Source organism: Zeus faber, assembly GCF_960531495.2.
Source record: "Zeus faber genome assembly, chromosome: 8".
Taxonomy (NCBI): Eukaryota; Metazoa; Chordata; class Actinopteri; order Zeiformes; family Zeidae; genus Zeus; species Zeus faber.
In genome coordinates, this window is record NC_137195.1 from 29,993,475 (window position 1) to 30,012,471 (window position 18,997).

At 44.8% G+C, this 18,997-nt stretch overlaps 1 protein-coding gene across 1 annotated transcript in view; it reads left to right on the forward strand.

The window, feature by feature from the left end:
* vps13b (vacuolar protein sorting 13 homolog B) overlaps nt 1-18,997 on the forward strand; it is a 410,620-nt gene that overhangs the window by 71,234 nt on the left and 320,389 nt on the right. Inside the window, exon 17 of the mRNA XM_080006210.1 lies at nt 16,985-17,169. Coding sequence (XP_079862336.1) covers nt 16,985-17,169 — 185 coding nt within the window. The remainder of the gene's footprint in view (nt 1-16,984; nt 17,170-18,997) is intronic.

Genomic DNA, 18,997 nt, shown 5'->3' on the forward strand with positions numbered 1-18,997 from the left:
AGTTGGAAATGGGTTATATAGCTTAAAAAAATACAAAATACATTTTCTAAATTTCTCCAATACCGTTAACATTACTGGTCATTTCAGAGCTCATCCATACTATGGTCTTTAATAATTTAGGCCAAGGCCCGTTTAATACCTGGCCTCAGTACCCCGTTCCTCTGTGCCACCCCCCCGCCAGCCGGTGCTACCGAATAGGCCAGGGGTCGGCAACCTTCAGCATTAAAAGAGCCATTTGGGCATGATTCCCACCAAATAAAACCCACCTGGAGCCGCAAAACCTATTTGACCGCTATAATGAAGATAACACCGGATATACAGTATAGTTTTATAACACTTATGCTATGTACTGTATATAAGAACTGTAGTTTGTTGCATTTATGAAATAAAAGAACTACAAACTGATAAAGACTGTCATTTTTTTTCTGTGCTTGACCAGGCAAAACACTAAATTCTTTTGAACTCTAAAAAAAATAATACTGGCACGTATCATTTTTCTTTGAAATAAAATACAAAATGCAGGTCCTTCACTTATTTGTGTATTTGATAAAAAATAAATATTCACTTTAATTATAAGGGGACAAAAAATGCTAGTTTATGTTTTATCACGACTTAAGTCTATTTCAGTGTGGCGTCATCCGCGACTATTTCCTCAGTCGCTTGCCACAGTCAACCGTCGACCTGAATATGAAACGCAACTAGGGTCCGATATAAACATCTATATTTGCAAAATTAATAGCTTGTTTCTCTCACCTGCCTAATGCGATTTCTGCCCTGAATTTCACTGCAGAGCTTCTCCATATCGGGCTGTATGATGTAACTTTGAGTTCCACACATGACTGTTAGCTGTCATCAGTGAGTTGTGAGTTCATGGTGGAAAACACTTGCTTGCACAGGTACAGTGGGGCAAAAAAGTATTTAGTCAGCCACCAATTGTGCAAGTTCTCCCACTTAAAAAGATGAGAGAGGCCTGTAATTTTCATCATAGGTACACTTCGGCTATAAGAGACAGAATGGGGTGAAAGAATCCAGGAAATCACATTGTAGGATTTTTAATGAATTAATTGGTAAATTCCTTGGTTAAATAAGTATTTGGTCACCTACAAACAAGCAAGATTTCTGGCTTTCACAGACCTGTAACTTTTTCTTTAAGAGGCTCCTATGTCCTCCACTCGTTACCTGTATTAATGGCACCTGTTTGAACTCGTTATCAGTATAAAAGACACCTGTCCACAACCTCAAACAGTCACACTCCAAACTCCACTATGGCCAAGACCAAAGAGCTTTTAAAGGACACCAGAAACAAAATTGTAGACCTGCACCAGGCTGGGAAGACTGAATCTGCAACAGGTAAGCAGCTTGTTGTGAAGAAATCAACTGTGGGAGCAATTATTAGAAAATGGAAGACATACAAGACCACTGATAATCTCCCTCGATCTGGGGCTCGACGCAAGATCTCACCCTGTGGGGTCAAAATGATCACAAGAACGGTGAGCAAACATCCCAGAACCACACGGGGGGACCTAGTGAATGACCTGCAGAGAGCTGGGACCAAAGTAACAAAGGCTACCATCAGCAACACACTAGGCCGCCAGGGACTCAAATCCTGCAGTGCCAGACGTGTCCCCCTGCTTAAGCCAGTACATGTCCAGGCCAATCTGAAGTTTGCTAGAGAGCATTTGGATGATCCAGAAGAGGATTGGGAGAATGTCATATGGTCAGATGAAACCAAAATAGAACTTTTTGGTAAAAACTCAACTTGTCGTGTTTGGAGGAGAAAGAAAGCTGAGTTGCATCCAAAGAACACCATACCTACTGTGAAGCATGGGGGTGGAAACATCATGCTTTGGGGCTGTTTCTCTGCAAAGGGACCAGGACGACTGATCCGTGTAAAGGAAAGAATGAATGGGACCATGTATCGTGAGATTTTGAGTGAAAACCTCCTTCCATCAGCAAGGGCATTGAAGATGAAACGTGGCTGGGTCTTTCAGCATGACAATGATCCCAAACACACCGCCCAGGCAACGAAGGAGTGGCTTCGTAAGAAGCATTTCAAGGTCCTGGAGTGGCCTAAGCCAGTCTCCAGATCTCAACCCCATAGAAAATCTTTGGAGGGAGTTGAGAGTCTGTGTTGCCCAGCAACAGCCCCAAAACGTCACTGCTCTAGAGGAGATCTGCATGGAGGAATGGACCAAAATACCAGCAACAGTGTGTGAAAACCTTGTGAGGACTTACAGAAAACGTTTGACCTCTGTCATTGCAAACAAAGGGTATATAACAAAGTATTGAGATGAACTTTTGTTATTGACCAAATACTTATTTTCCACCATAATTTGCAAATAAATTCTTTAAAAATCAGAACATGTGATTTTCTGGATTTTTTTTTTCTCATTCTGTCTCTCATAGTTGAGGTATACCTATGATGAAAATAACAGGCCTCTCTCATCTTTTTAAGTGGGAGAACTTGCACAATTGGTGGCTGACTAAATACTTTTTTGCCCCACTGTATGTTGATCCAAAGATGGACAGGACCCCAAATGCGTACTTGTTCATGTTCAAATAGGTGTCAGGAATGGCATTCCATGTCTCGATTCCACTCCACATTCCATGAAACAAACTTTAACGTTCTATTTTCCTCAAACTTTTATTTTTTGGATGTATCCATGGTTAGCTTACCGGGTTTCAAGAGCTCAAAATAAGTCACCAGCCCGTCTGCAACAGGTGACGCATACAAGGTACGACGCATATTTTGATTGACAAAATATTAAAACACGTTTTTTTTCAATGTTACAAGATCACCTAAATCTCCAGAATCATAACTATTACATTGAAAAAATTAAATAAATAGAATAAATTTTATTTAAATTAAATAGCCATTATTTATTCACACTATTTTCTCAAAGCCACCGGGAGCCACGGCAGAGGGATGAAAGAGCTACATGCGGCTCTGGAGCCGCGGGTTGCCGACCCCTGGAATAGGCGAATATTCACACAAACATTGCTGTAAACTTTTCTTTAAATGTCTTTGATTTCAAAAATAAAATATTTATTATAGATTAGCACTCTGACATTAAAGAATAGTACTTGGTACTTAAATAAATGTATAGTATATATGATGTATATATGATGGAGTACGCTCACTTCTACCCTTTTCTTATAGGCTACTATTAACTAACCCCAAACAGGCTTTGGTTGGCAAAAAAGCGCAAATCCTGTTAAGTGAACTTTCACTCCCACCAAATTAAAGTGCAGCTGACAGGTATCAGGCTCTACTTATCCCTAATGAAAGGCCACATATGGGACAGCCAACTTCACAGGGACACCAGTGGGGAGTCCCAATTGGCCTGGTTGTTAAAAAGTGTTACCCCAGATAAAATTGGTACCTACGAGAGAGAGAGAGCGAGACCCAACCTTCACAAACACATACCCTCACACACAAGGAAGGCGACCTGACAGCAGCAGTGTATGGCATCAGGCCAAGGCTGGGTCCCACCAACCAGCTAAACCAGCCAACCAACCAACAAACCGTCAGCAGCTCAATGTGGTTCGTCGATTTGCAGGCCATAATTCAATCCCACTCCAGCTTTTATGTGGCGTTTTTAGCAGCCCGTGTTCCTCGCTCAGCTATTTCTGAAGGGGGTTCATTTTGCAAGGCGTGCAGCACTACAGGTGCATGTAATATTGCTTCAACAGGCTGACTAGTCTGGGGATGTTTCTGAATAGAAAAAGAATGTTGGTTTTCCCTTGGTATCTGACCATAAGTATTAGGCTCTAACATTGTCAATGGTTAGTTCAGTTCAGTTTTAAGCACTACCTGAAGGATTTTTTATGTGAGGTGGAGAAGTCCATTACTGCGTCTGGACCAGTAGTCTAGACTCTAGATTAGCTCATGCTGTGATTTATGGAGGCTGCGTGATACATCTAAGGCATGATTCTGGCTTGATTGTAATGCCTCATTCCCCCTGTTCATAGTTATCCATAGCTAGTCGACTTCTGGTCTATGTCTCCAAGCACAGCCAAGAGAAGCAGGGCAAATGCTCCCTTCGTCCTCCCAAATTCCAGCCAGAGGTCTGTTTCTCAGTTTTGAGTCAGGTTCCAATAGTCTATGCAGAAGGAAATTAATATCACCCAGACAGGTGCTTTTTGCTGTTCGATTTTCGGCTGTCTATGTTAAAACCAGAGGCTATTTGGAAAATGTTTTCGTTCATAAAACGGTATTTAGATTTAGGTATTTAGAAATCCCCCCCAGTCATTGTGGCTGCTAAATTAATCTTTTGTTGCCTGCTTAGAGTGTATTCCTGCATGACGTATGAGGAGAATCATGCGAAACAGGGTCACACCCAGCTCCTGCCTTGACAGTAGTGCCCCTCAAACCAAACTGTATTCTATGATTGCTGTTGATTTCATAATGAGGTAATCACTTGTATTACTCATCATCGGCTTAGCCAAGAGAGTTTTGTTCAGGCAGAGTTAAAATTACTGAAAGCTATTATGGTGAGGGATAATTCAATGACCCTAAATCAACTTGTGGTTGCTGTGGTCATGCTTAACATTGACTTGTGGTTTGTGGGGCCAAAAAAGCAACGACACTCATTTAGTCAGACAAGGCGACACATGAGCGAGGCCCTGCCCTGTTACTGAATAAATAGGGGGGAATGTTCTCAGAAAGAAGAAAAAAAACATTTCTATGATCAAAATGAAGGGAAGTAGAGGGGGGAAACACATTGCAACAAGTCAGCCTTACAGTATGTATTAACAGGTGTGTATTAAAAGGCTGGAATGACATATGATGTAATATTGTTCCACTTTACACTTCGAAGCCCAGGAGTGCTCGGGGCTTTGGAGCTGCGAGGTACAACATCATATTCCGTGTGGCACAGTCCATAAAGTATTTTTGCCAACTTTGCGATGAGGTTTCTTTTTTCCTGCTACATCTGGTGTCAGACAGTTTTATTTGCTTTAATGGCTGACAGAGATCAATGGACTTATTGAGGAGCCTCTCAAGGAGGAAATGGTGTCAGCGAATGAGAAGCTCATGCACATGTTGATTGACGTCTCAGTTCTGATGGGACTACCATGCCCTTCTTTTCAACGTTCACTCGTGATGTATTAAAGGTCACCTACGGGCAATTTCACTTCCTTTCCCTTCAATTTTTCTTCAAAAGGAAAATGGGGGTATTAGTTCATATTGGCAACATAATGGCTGCCAGTAATACAAGTTGCAGATGCTTTTCAAGCTAGGCTATTCGCTTTTGTCAATAAAGCAGAGCAAAAATTGATCACTCTAAGTTTTGATTTGGAGGATTTTTCTATATACATTGCTGACCATGTATATGGCCATATACATAGTATATGTATATGGCTAAATAGACACTCAGGCAAAGAGAGAAACACGTCTATAGTGGCTGTGCAAGCTTTTTGCCTACTGTGTTCACAAGAGTTTGAAACTCTCGAACATTGAAACCTGGTCATTTTCACATACAAGCTGTGAACTTGCCTTCGCAATACAGGACATTTGGTTTCAACAAATAGCATTCCATTAAACTGTGCTCTAACAAGGGACACTATGTGCTGCTAATGGGCAGTTTCTCTGGGGGACATTATTCTAATAATCGTAATTTAGTTGCCATTCGAGCCATCATAGTGGTTTCATGAGCAGCTGTAGATGTTTCTCTTGAATGAATGACTTGACTAATGCCTTAACTAGTCGTTTGAGGAAAGAAAGCTCAAGGGAGGGAAAAACAGTGGGGAAACTGGGAAGGACAAGAGGATTATCAGCTCTGTGTGGATTATCATCTACTGTGGTGAGCATTCCCCTGTCCTCTTCAACCCCGCGCATTCCTCCCCGACCCCTTGATCTCGTCTTCTTAAAGAAGACACCCCAGGCCCATTTGTTCCATATATTTAAATCCAGTACGTATGAAAAAGGAGTACTTCTTTACCTCATTAAACCATATAATTCTAGAGGTATCTCCTTCTCTGTCTGGCGCTACAAGGAACCGCATGTCCACCACAGCTGGACATGTTGGGCAGAGGCAGGAAGCTGTGTACACACACACACACACACACACACACACACACACACACACAAACACACACACACACACAGGCCTCTCGATGTGTTTCCCTTTAGCGCCTGATGAACCACGTCATTGCCATTTTCTCGCCTTGCGGTCTGCAGCTGTCTGCACAACTTGATTAAAACATTTCTTTTAGTAATCCCTGTGTAATGAAGCCTTCTCCTGAGAACGGATCATAGTGTGTATGTTCGTGCATGTGAACGCGTGCGCAAGCATCCATGTGTTGGGGTCTGAGGTCCAGCTGGGAATGAGGGGAGGGCCCCCTTGCGTCCGTGTGTTTGTATGAAGTGTTTCTTTCTTTGAAGAGCGTGGGCTGTTCAGGACCGATGATTGAGAAATGCACACATGGCACACCTTTGACCCCAAGGGGGTCGGACTACAGAAGTCTGAGGCCTGGCCACTGATTCAGCACCCTGCCTTGTTCTCAACTCACACTCCTGTCCGCCTCAAGCTGCAGCTACGGTTCAGAGACACTGAACCGCTTGGCCAGCTCCGCCTATGGACGCCTTTTAAGCTCACCCTTGTAGAAATAATGTAAGGAGGTAAGGTCTCAGTACATGTGCTTTTCATTAAGTTGCCACGGTGAGATGCCCTAATTAAATATCAGCTGCCTTGCCATGTAGTTTTCTAGGTCCCGGGCACTGGGATTGTAGAGGCAACATGTCTGCCCCTGAAACATTGGCCGAAGTTTATATATCACTGCCTCCTCTGCAGCCCTAATTACATTCTCTCCAGAGCCAGTTTTTCTCCCCAGGAAAGGAGATGGACAAGTGATTTGGAAATAGTGTGAATAAAATAAAAAATAAATACGAGATAGGTGCATAATAAGAAAAAGTTAAAAAGGAGATGATTGCAATATAAAGTTCCTTTTCCATGTTGTAAGATGGATTTTCTTGTTTGTTTGACTTGGAGGCATTTTTGAAGGCAATGATTTTGCATTGCCAGCTAATCTATCTTAATTTGCATCCCAAAGGTAAACTGACATCTTAACGGCTTCCCCCCCAAGTCGGAAAGTTAGGTGTTATTGTTCAGCGCAAAGCGGTCTGCCTGATTTACTGCGTACATTTGTTCAAGGCATTTTAAAGCCGTTTTTGAATGTTTTTTTATAGAGAGGCTTTGGGAGACACTGTAGTGGGTCTTTTGTAGCGAGATAAAAGAGGCGACTGGAGAGCAGTCCATAACTCAGTGTAGTTATTTGGAGAGGGGTCGCCGACCTTGGCTTGGCGGGGAGATTGGGGGATTCTACAATCCCTCAAATCAATCGACACCATGGGAATAAGAAAGAAATAATAATAAAAAAAAAGATTGAATCTAAGTACTGTCAGTCTACCTTTCCCTAAATTTGACTCCTATTCTCACAGAAAACGTCTTTTTTCTATAAACACAAAACTAAACTATTTACATTAGAGAATGTTTGTCCTGGTTAATTAAGGGGGAAGGTTGTGACAGTGAATGATTTGTGGAAAGGCCATCTATTGTGTCTATTGGACAAATATGCTGGGGGAATAACGGATCACACCAGCGTTGTTGTCGACATTGTAAATAAGCACAGATAAGCTAAATAAAGAAGAGAGAGTGCGCTAGCCCTTCATGGTGGTAGTTAAAATGGATTGACTTTATCTTTGAGCTTCAGTTAGTTCATCATGTTATCTTTCAGGTTCTTTATTCTCTTTTTTTTCCTTAAAGTTAAATTAAAGAAGAATGTTTGAATGCATTTGGAAGTTCCCATCCGGCTCCCATTACAGACAGAATCCACCTGTGTCAGGGCTTGGCTGTGTGTGTGTGTGTGTGTGTGTGTGTGTGTGTGTGTGTGTGTGTGTGTGTGTGTGTGTGTGTGTGTGTGTGTGTGTGTGTGTGTGTGTGTGTGTGTGTGTGTGTGTGTGTGTGTGTGTGTCTCTCGCTTTCTCTCTCTCTTTCTCTGATTCACTGACAGACCTAACACCTTGCTCCACAACTGCAATCTGCCAAATGGCCCAAACTCCTGTTACCCGTATTATTATTATTTTTTTATTTGAGAGAGAGAGTGAGGGAATTGATTTTGTGGTACTGTAGAGGATATGAGTAATAGCCAAAAAATGAACATTCTGGAAATGACCCGCGGGTTTCCGAGCTTGCATTTTGGGACACTGTGTAAACCATTAAATCCAGCTGCTCCTGGTGATATTCTTTCAGTCATGGCAAGGTGCTGATTTTAAAAGAATGAGCCGCTGTTCCTTTGGCCACACGTGTTCCTAAGGCCCCCACAGTCCAAGCATTAGAGTTCACCTCATATACACCATACACACTTTGTTTTTTAAATATGCAGTGTATATTTGTATTGGGTTGTATTTAAATTGCTCTTTTCTAATCTCTTCTAGTCTGTTCTTTTCTAGTCTCTTTTCTCCCTTCTCCCCCCAAGTAGCCCCTCAAGCACACCCTCTCACACATTTACTCTGTAGTAGTTGTTACTAAATCCCTGATTAGCCCACAGTTATAGGTTGTTCGGCTAGGTTGGTGGCTGGCTGAACCCCCCCCTTGGCTACACAGGCATGATTTCTGCTTCTGACTGTGGTCTGGCTAGTGTGTGTGTGTGTGTGTGTGTGTGTGTGTGTGTGTGTGTGTGTGTGTGTGTGTGTGTGTGTGTGTGTGTGTGTGTGTTTACTCATGCATAACTTTGTAAATGCTCCGGTGTTGGCGTCTGTGTGTATAGCTCTTAACAGGTATACGCACACATGTGTTTGGGGTATTTCTGCATGAGTGTGTGGCCTCTGTAAACCAGCAACCACAGCTTGCTCGAGCGAGAGCCCCAGCTGTATTTGTTAAAAATAGTTTTGACCGCAAGCAGACCAGACCAGGAAACGGATTGTCCTGAGAACCAGTGGTCCGAATGGGTCTCAGCTAATATGATGTGAAAAGACACCACTAGTTATTAATCAATGCATTTGTGCTAAGGTTTACCTTTCGCCTACCCAATTAAGAGAAGAGTCTCTGTATCTGACTCACCAACTCACCACCAGATTTACTCCTGTTGGCCAGCGCTAAATCTGGTAATTTAAGCATTAGAACGCAATCTTCAGAAAGTTCTTCAGATGTGAATGGTTCAAAAGTCAGTAATCGCTGAAACGTCACTATCACAAGGTCAGTTGGCAGGTTTACTAGATTTAAATGCTTCAAAGCACTTTTGAATTCCCCAGTTAGGTGAGAGAATACCTATGAATGTACCCTACTTTGAATACGCAGCAATCCTGAGTTGGAGACTAAACGAGAAGGATTAACTCATTCGAACAGAACAGATGCTACATCTTAAGATAAAACATCCTTATCATGATGGAATGTGTGTACGCTCACATAGCATAAATCGCTTAAGTCTTCGAATGTCATCCTGACTATTGGTGAAGGCCTATTGCCAAAGCCCTACAACAAAAACTACCATAAGCCGTACTGCCACATCAATGTTAAATTAAATAACTGCAAATTCTTATGTTTAGTCCTTTCACTTTAGCACTAGGATTTAATTTTAATTGACAACTGAGGGACTGCCCCTGCTCTCTGTCGAGACACGAGCTGACACACCTGCAAGGTAGGCTGGGCCAAGGCCCGCACAGCTGGTAATTTAGGGCAACAACACATCACACTGCTTTTGCCTAATTGACTGTGTTACAGCCAGTCAGTCAGCCAACCCACTGCGGCTCGCCAGAGGTCTTAACTCTGCCTCACTCACTCACAATACCAGTGGGGGGCCAGTTGGGAAATGAGGCCTAATGTTGATGAAATACACCAGAGAAAAACATTCCGCTCCCTGAAATTAGAACACCTAATTTTTTATAGCTCCTGACTATTTTGGACTTTTTCCCCCTGCATATTCCTTGTGTTTTTTTTTAATGAATCAACGATTGACTTTTAGGTTTCCTGTAAGGTCAAAGAAGGCCTCTGGACTGATTTAGTGAAGTACAATTCCAATGAACAGATTTCGGAAATGTACGGAGACATGAGACAAATTTGTTCTTGGACCTCCTTTGGTTCGTCTTGCATACTAAATTAAGTTATGTATTTGAATTGATTCTGGTCCTAAGGGTAGGGACTACATTTTAAATGTGGTCCCCCCATGCAAACATTTAAGGTCTTGTAGGGTTTTCTTTTTATGTCTTGTGTGTTAGCTGATCTTCATCTTTCTTACACACTTTTATAGTAATATAATTTTTTGCACTCTTCAGAATCAGAATAGTTTTTATTGCCAAGTAAGTTTACATGTACAAGGATTTTGTCTTTGTGGTCAGTGCATACAGGAAACATAAATGTAAAATAGAACAATAGGAAAACAATCTGTAAATATATAAGAATCTGTAAAATAATATTTTTTGGGCTTTTTTTTTTTATTAAGAGCTTTACAGTTTGTGCTTCAATCTGCAAATGTTCAGAGTATGAGGTTTAACAGTATGTGCAATGTGCATGGATAATAGTCCAGAAGAATGAATAATGTAATGGGGATGGTATATGGGGATGGTAGTTCAGGCGGTAGAGCTGGTGGTCTAGTGATCTAAAGGTTGCTGGTTCGATCCCAGGCTCCCCCTGCTAGCATGCTGTAGTGTCCTTGAGCAAGACACTTAACCCCTAATTGCTCCTGATGGCTGCGCCCGTCGGTGTTTGAACAATTGTAAGTCGCTTTGGATAAAAGCGTCTGATCAATGACTAAATGTAATGTGTAATGTAATGTAATGTGCATTAATGTAATGCATTGACAGTTTCAGTGGGGGTCCTGGGTCTTGTTGATGAGGTCAGTTGCAGACGGGAAGTAACTGTTCTTGTGGCGAGAGGTTTTGGCCTTGTTGGACTGCAGCCTCCTGCCAGTGGGAAGTGTTTCAAACAGTTTGTGTCTAGTATGGGAGGGGTCAGCCACAATCTTACCTGCCAAGCCAGCCAATCACCTTCTCAGTGCAGCGAATGACACGCTGCAGTCTGCCCTTGTCCTTGGTGGTTGCAGCAGCATACCAGATGATGATGGAGAAGGTGAGAATGGACTCAATGATGGAGGTGTAGAGGTGCACCATCATTGTCTCTGGCAGGTTGAACTTCCTCAGTTGCCACAAATAGTTTGTCCTCTGCTGGGCTTTCTTGATGATGGAGCTGATGTTCAGCTCCCACTTGAGGTCCTGGGAGATAATAGCTCCTAGGAGGCGGCAGGACTCCACAGAGTCCGACTGGGGAGTCACACAGGGTAATGGGGGTGAGTGGGGCTGCGTTCTTCCTGAAGTCCACAACCGTCTCCACTGTCTTCACAGCATTTGAGCTCCAGGTTGTTCCGGCTGCAGAGATCACCAGATGGTCAAGCTCCCACCTGTAGTTGCACTCATCCCCACTGGAGGCTGGAGGTGCAGCTGTTGGTATACAGGAAGAAGAGTAGAGGAGAAAGAACACAGCCTTGAGGTGATGGTCTGGTGCTGATGGTCTGGGAGTCAGAGATGTGTTTTCCCAGCTTCACGTGCTGCCTCCTGTTAGACAGGAAGTCTGTGATCCACCTGCAGGTGGAGTCAGGCACGCTCAGTTGGGAGAGCTTGTCCTGCAGAAGAGCTGGGATGATTGTGTTGAAGTCAGAGCTGAAATCCACAAACAGAATCCTTGTGTAGGTTTCTGAGGAGTCCAGGTGCTGGAGGATGAAGTGGAGGGCCAAGTTTACGGCATCATCTACAGACCTGTTGGCTCTGTTGGTGAACTGCTGGGGTTTGAGGTTAGTGATTTGTCTGAACCCTTTCCAGACAGAGACAGAGGCAGAGTCATTGGCTGAGAACCGGTGTTAGTCTCTTTGAGTAGAGTCGTTTAGCAACTCGCACCTCCTTGCTAAACCTGTACTTAGCCATTTTAAATATATCTCTTTCCCCAGTCCTAAACGGCTCTTCTCTGACCTTAGTTGTCTGAGTTTAGCTGTGAGCCAGGGTTTGTCGTTGTTGCAACTCACCCTGGTGTGTGATGGTACACAGCTCTCCTCACAGAAGCTGATGTATGATGTCACGGCCTCTGTGTACTCATCCAGACTGTTGGTAGCAGTCCTGAATATGTCCCAGTTGGTGCAGTCCAAGCACGCCTGAAGATCCTCCACAGCTTCACCGGTCCACTTCTTTGATGTCCTCACCACAGGTTTACACCGCTTTAATTTCTGCCTGTATGCAGGAATCAGGTGCCCCATGATGTGATCAGAGTGTCCCAGTGCAGCTTGGAGGACAGCGTGATAGGCACTGCTGACTGTGGTTTAACAGTGCTCCAAAGTATTCTCCTCTCTGCTGCGGCATTTAATAAACTGTCTATATTTGTGGAGTTCATGGCTGAGGTTTCCTTTGTTAAAGTTGCCAAGGACAATAACTAAGGAGTCCGGGTTTGTCCGTTCCACACGCTGTATCTGGTCGGCGAGCATGCTTGTGCGTCCTGCACGTTGGCAGTGGTATGTAAACACCGACCTGTATGAATGAAACAAACTCACGGGGAGAATAGAAGGGTTTTCAGTTAATGAAAAAAGATTCCCAATCAGGAGAACAATGCTGTAGGATCACTGTCACGTCGTTATACCAGCTACAGTTGGTGTAAAAACACAAACCTCCACCTTTTGTTGGAAGCCTGCCAGCTACAGCGCAGAGTCCGGTATCGTTCCACTCATACACGTCTCTGTGAAGCACAAAACTGAAGATGAAGAAAAGTCTCTGTTCTTTCCCAACAGTAGCTGAAATTCGTCCAGTTTGTTTCCCAGTGAACGCACGTTAAAGGGAAATACAACAGGTAACTGTGTGCGATGTCAGCGTACTGTCGCGTCTCCCTCTCCTCCGGCGTTTCCCTGCACAAACGTGAGCGCACCTTTGACCAGAATGTTCAATAATTCCACGGATGTGGTGATTAAAGTGGGAAATAAATCTAGGGGTTGTAGCACTGATGTCCATGAGCTCTTCTCTGGTGTGCAAGCTCCCGGAATTGTCACAAAAAACGAACTAACAAACAAAATAAGACAAAACAACGCGCACCAACACACCGAGGCGACCGTACGAGGCGCCATCTTCTTAAGCTGCTTTTACACATGTACTCCAGACAATATCCATATAATCAGGTCCGGACATTGTCTGGAGTTACCCTTTCACACATGTAGCTCACAACTGGAGATTGTCCATCTCAGATGCGTTTTCACTACCTGGAAATACTCTGTTTGGTTGAGGCAAGGGGCAGAGCCTGGCCAGAGCATGCAGGAGGTGACACAGTGACGCTGCAGAGTTATAGCACAGTCAAGATGCCGGACGAGGCAACAAACGTATCTTTTATGGCGATGATACTCCATGTATTTGGACGTTATACAAACAAAAGACTGGAAACAAATTTAAAGGAAAGCAGAAAGGAGTACGAAGCAGCTACCCTCGGTGCGCTAAGGTAAATAACTGTTGGATGAAAGAGACGTCATCAACACATGACATGCCCACTCGCTTGCTGAAAATGCTCCGGACAATTACCTGCTCAGTTCACACATACCGCTCAATCAGACATAATGCAGACTTTGTACTAGGGTGCCTGGGTGGCTGGGTGAAGTCCAGGTTCTGCGTTCACACATACAGCTCTTCCTGTTCTTCTTGTAATGTCGGGATAATTTCACGGTTGCAGTGCATGTGTGAAAGCAGCTTTACATTCCCATCAGGGCTATTGGAGTCATGTTGAGTGCCAGCAAGCTGTTTACCAGGCATATTAGGGAAACTCTGGTGTGGCAGCCACATAAGGAAACCCTCCGAGTGTCTGGCCCGTCCTCTGCTTCTCATTTAGCCACGAGCTTCGAAAATTGTTCACAATGAATCGGGGTGTAATATAATAAAAACAGGTGCATAATTAAAGGTTTTTTAGAGGACCGCATGCACATGACAGCTACCCTCCAAAAATGCCGTAAACACTCGAATAGTCCAACAAACCTTCATCCCTTGCCAATCCTCCCATTAAAGTGGCTTCGGCGGCACATTTGCTCTGCACGTGGGTGACATTGTTCTTTTGCCGAGCCCCCTTCACTGTTCCTTTGTCAAGTGTGGAAAGCCTGCTACGCCTTACGTGCACAGCACTATACCCAGTCAAACACACGGACGCACCAGGGACTGATTGATGTCTTTGTATGTAGCATGCGGTGGTAATGATTTTTTTTTTGTTTGATTTAATAGAGACGTGAGATGAGGAGGTTGGCAGCGGTGCGTTAGGCAGTGCACTCTGCCAGGGAATTTAAAGTGTATGCGCTGTACCGTCAAGGTAAACTCATTGACCCTGTCAGGGCTGGAGGTTCCCAATCTGTGTTTTTCTTTCTTAACTCTCTTTCTCACTCATTTTTTTTTCTACTGCCTTGTTTCTCTCTCCCTTTTCCTTCTCAAGCAGGCAGTTAAGCGCTCTGGGGCCTGCCTGCCCACAGCTAACAGCTCATGTCACCCTGCCGAAAACCACCCAGGAGCAGAAGAAAGTGAACGATAAAGAGGCGGGGGGGGGCTCGAAAGTTAAACGATTGCAGAGACCTGCTGAGAGGGGGGATGGAGAGTGCCAGACCCCGTGACATATCCCACACTTTGTAGCGGAGCCAGGCCAGGCTATACCAGAGTGCCATGCGGACGTGCGATAAAATTAGCCGCAGCGTGCATTTTCGACGTCCCGTGTCCTCTGCAGGGAATCGGTCGCGGTTCTATTTTTCAACAAGAGTGCCGCTTCCCCCAATATACGGTGCAGGCTACGCGGGCCCAGACACTGCTGCTCCAGGCACTGTGCCAGAGCTGGATTCACAGCCTGGGGAACGGGGCCCCGCAGAGCCTCAGAGAGGGCCTGCTCCACAAGGTCTACAGAGCATCAGGTAAAGTCGCACCAGAGAACGGCACGCTGCATGGAAAGATTAGCGATCATCCATCACTGAAGCAAGCCCACTTTGGTAGTCATTATGCACGTGTGGTTAGGGGTTAGATATATTTTGTGTGTGTTTAGGGTTGGACCCCTGACCTTTCCCACACTTTGTAACAGGGCCAGGCCAGGCCATACCAGAGCACCATGCGGACGTGCGATAAAATTAGCCGCAGTGTGTGTTTTCGATGTTCCGCGTCCTCCACAGGGATTCGGTCGCGGTTTCTATTTTTCACCAAGAGAGCGCCGCTTCCAAAAAGGCAGCACCGCCTCGCTTCCATTACAGTATGCAGCCGAGCATACAGGTCTGGTCTGAGCCAGTGCGCGCGCGCGCGCGCGCGCACACACACACACACACACACACACACACACACACACACACACACACACACACACACACACACACACACACACACACACACACACACAGATGGAGAGGATGGTGATGTGTGTCTAGGCAGGGGGCACTGCCAGTCCTCAAAAAATCTGGCCCGAGAAGCTCTCCGAACAGAGCAGAGGAAAACGCAGGAATGGAACCGCAGAGACTTGTTTTGCAATGTTTAGATCTGGCTCCCTGGTGTTTTTCCAGAGAGGAGAGGTTCCTAGGGACACGGGTGGAGGGAGGGGGGGGATGGAAAGGGGGGTGTGGTGGTTAAGGGATGGTGATCTGTAGTCATGTGGAAGACCTGTTCTCCATATCATCACTCATTGTGTGTGTGTGTGTGTGTGTGTGTGTGTGTGTGTGTGTGTGTGTGTGTGTGTGTGTGTGTGTGTGTGTGTGTGGAGGGATTCCCTCCTCCGGTTGTGCCTGATGTCATGGACAGGGTCCTCCAAAAGTGTCAGAATGAGGCACAGGAGCCATGACTTGAGCCTCGATAGCACAGTGTTCCGAGACCTGATTTGAAGGATTTGATGTTTGTGTGCGTGTGTGTGTTTATGTAAGTAAGGCAGGCTGTGCCCGATGTGTGAGCAAGTAGAGAGGGAGATGGTGAGAACAATGTAAGACTGGTTGAATAAAAAAAAAAGTGCACTTGAACACGTGTGAGTGCATGTCAGATGATAAATGAGAGCATGGTCCGCTGAGGTTCTGATGGACAGGGGGCTTGGAGGACGCAAATGGGCTTGGATGGGCTGTTACCTCATCGCTCAACACCCCCCCCTGAACATCCAGCCTATCAGCCTGTCACACATCAGACACAACACACACACACACACACACACACACACACACACACACACACACACACACACACACACACACACACACACACACACACTTGGAGAAGGATGAAATGTTAAATGTTAGGTGAATCTATTCAGGGTCAGGTTTCTGGGCTGTACATTTCTTCACATAAATCACCACAGCCTTGACTGAGGGGAGAGAAATGGGGCCGTCAGAAGAGAGTGCAAACCGTGCCTACCTGCCAAGTAACTAAGGAAAGCTTGGCCCGCTCGCTTGTAGCTCCCTCAGTTTGCCGCTGGAATAGACCTCTACCTATTTTGGCCCCCTGTGCTCTCAATGAGCTGTTTTATATTGTGCTGTGATAGTGATGGATTTGTGGAAGTTCTGAACCATTTGTTTCCACCAGTGACCATTTGATTCAAGGCTCCATCCAGTGTGTGTGTGTGTGTGTGTGTGTGTGTGTGTGCACTGCAATAAAATCAAGTAACAAACTACGAAATCTTTAAATATAGACAATACATCCTTTTTAAAATCTTTGACAGGCAGATTTGTGTGTAAGATTATTCAGCTCTGAGAAAATATGTCCTCAACTTGAAGTGGAATAACATCTTACAGAGAACAAAATACTTTTAATACTCTCCGAAAAATGTTTGGTGGGCTGATTTTAAGACTATATGATCACTGTGATCAGAAAGTCAGCCCATTTGGCATTGGTATTTGCTTGATTTGCTTTCTGTGGCTTTTGGCGCGCATTTCAAAGCTTGTATTATTCACACACGAACCCACACACGTCTTTTCCCCAAATACCATTGATGTCCACATGCTCGTCTCAACCCTCAACCTCTGTCTCTTTCCCCAGGACCAAGAGGGCATCGGTGCCTACCACCGAGTGCATTTTCGAGCTACCCCACTTTACGGTGCAGGCTACACGGGCCCAGACACTGCTGCTCCAGGCGCTGTGCCAGAGCTGGACTCACAGCCTGGGGAACGGGGCCCCGCAGAGCCTCAGCGAGGGCCTGCTCCATGAGGTCTACAGAGCGCCAGGTAAAGTTGCACCAGAGAACGGCACGCCACGTGGAAAGATTAGCAATCATCCGTCACGGAAGCAAGCCCAATTTGGAAGTCATTATGCGCGTGTGGTTAGGGGCCAAGTTAGATATATTTTGTGTGTGTGTTTGGGGTCGGACCCCTGACCTTTCCCTGTCCTCCACTGATACCCTGCTATTTGTTTGTGTATCGGATTTCCCGCTGACAGATGAACAGCAGGGTGTGCGTTAAAATTACTGGGATATCCCAGAGCAGTATGTTGGACATAGCTTTACATTTGACTGTGCATGTATGTTTAAAATAACTAAACATGGCATTTGCACCTATCCTCTGTGTATTAAACAATTATTACTGTTCACCCCTTAAAAAACAGGAAAATGACCACACAGTGGAATATTCTGTCCTTTCAGGACGGTCCAACATTAAATGTTCTTTTTCATCGGCAAACTCAATCATATTTACTCATTTATTCTTCCTTAGATTATTATATTTTAAGTTATTGCCGTCTTCAACATGGTTGTTTTATGACAGCCTGGTTTATACATAAAGTACATTTACTATTATTTTTTCTTCTTCCTTGCTCTACATAAAGTCACACTTTTTTCTTGGTACCAATAACTTGTCAGTGGAAATATATGGCCTTGGTTGGATGTTAAAGTGAATTGACTCTGTTATGAGGAGGTTTACAGTTATTTCTCAGGGCTCTGTACGCTGTATTCCAGACCTACACTTGCCTCAAGGCAAGTCAACCTGATATCACGATGACTGCATGCAAAGTTGTGTGTGTGTTTGTGGTAAAAACATCAGGTGAAAGCTGCACCGACTTTAGCAAGTAAAAAGAGTGTGTAGAAGCCAGAGAAGGTTTGAGAACCGCTGTCCATATGTGTAATGACAGCTAGCATCAGTTTATTTTAGAGTAAAGAATATTAAATTGTGTGTGTGCGTGTGCGTGTGCGTGTGCGTGTGCGTGTGCGCGGTCCGGTCCAGACCTGCAAGCTGTCTGAAACATAGTGCTGTCAGCTGCCCAGCTAGTAAGTACAGAGGTTAAAAAGGTTAAAAGGGGGACATATCCATATCCAGGAGGTAAGTTCCAGTTTACTGTACACATTCAAGCACAAGGCACTGCGTGGGGTGGCGACTTGCAGCCGAGGGAAAATTAACTCTTAAATAATTTTATGCTTCATGTCACCTGGGATGCCTTCATGGTCACATAGTAAATTTTGCCCCCTGTTAAAGTTGCAGAAGAGAGGCAGATCTCAGTAGAACGGTAGCGTTTTCTCATGACGGTAGCATCTGGACTGTCCTCTGAAAGGGCCGCAGGGATTTTCCAACTCATTAGGATCATGTTGTTGGCTACGCCATCAACATTCTCCCCCCTTGGCCAAGCCAAAACGGCTACCTTCTCCACCGCTGTGCGGCCGCCAAAATTTATGATGCCGGTCTCCCGTGGAGTGAAGTCAAATATTCCTCTCCCCGTTCGCTCTGCCTTTCAACTCTTGGAATGACTCTCGAATAGCAAAACACAGAAACATTTGCACATCTGGGCCTGGCGTGGGCGGGTTGGACAGCAGACGAGTGGGGTCGGAGGAGTTGGTTTTTAAAAGGGAAGAATGCCGAGCAGAGGAAGGGGTGATGTGGGGGAGATGCTTGTCGTGTAACATGGTGGTATGATATCATATATTCAAATGTGTCTGAGAGGCGTGTTTGCTTTAGAAACTGCTAAGCTCGTAGTAAGATTTTAACTCGTCCCAATCCATATCTATCTTCAGTGCGACAGCTTAAGTGTGGGGTAGAGTTGGTAAGAAAGGCCAGATGAAACTGTTGG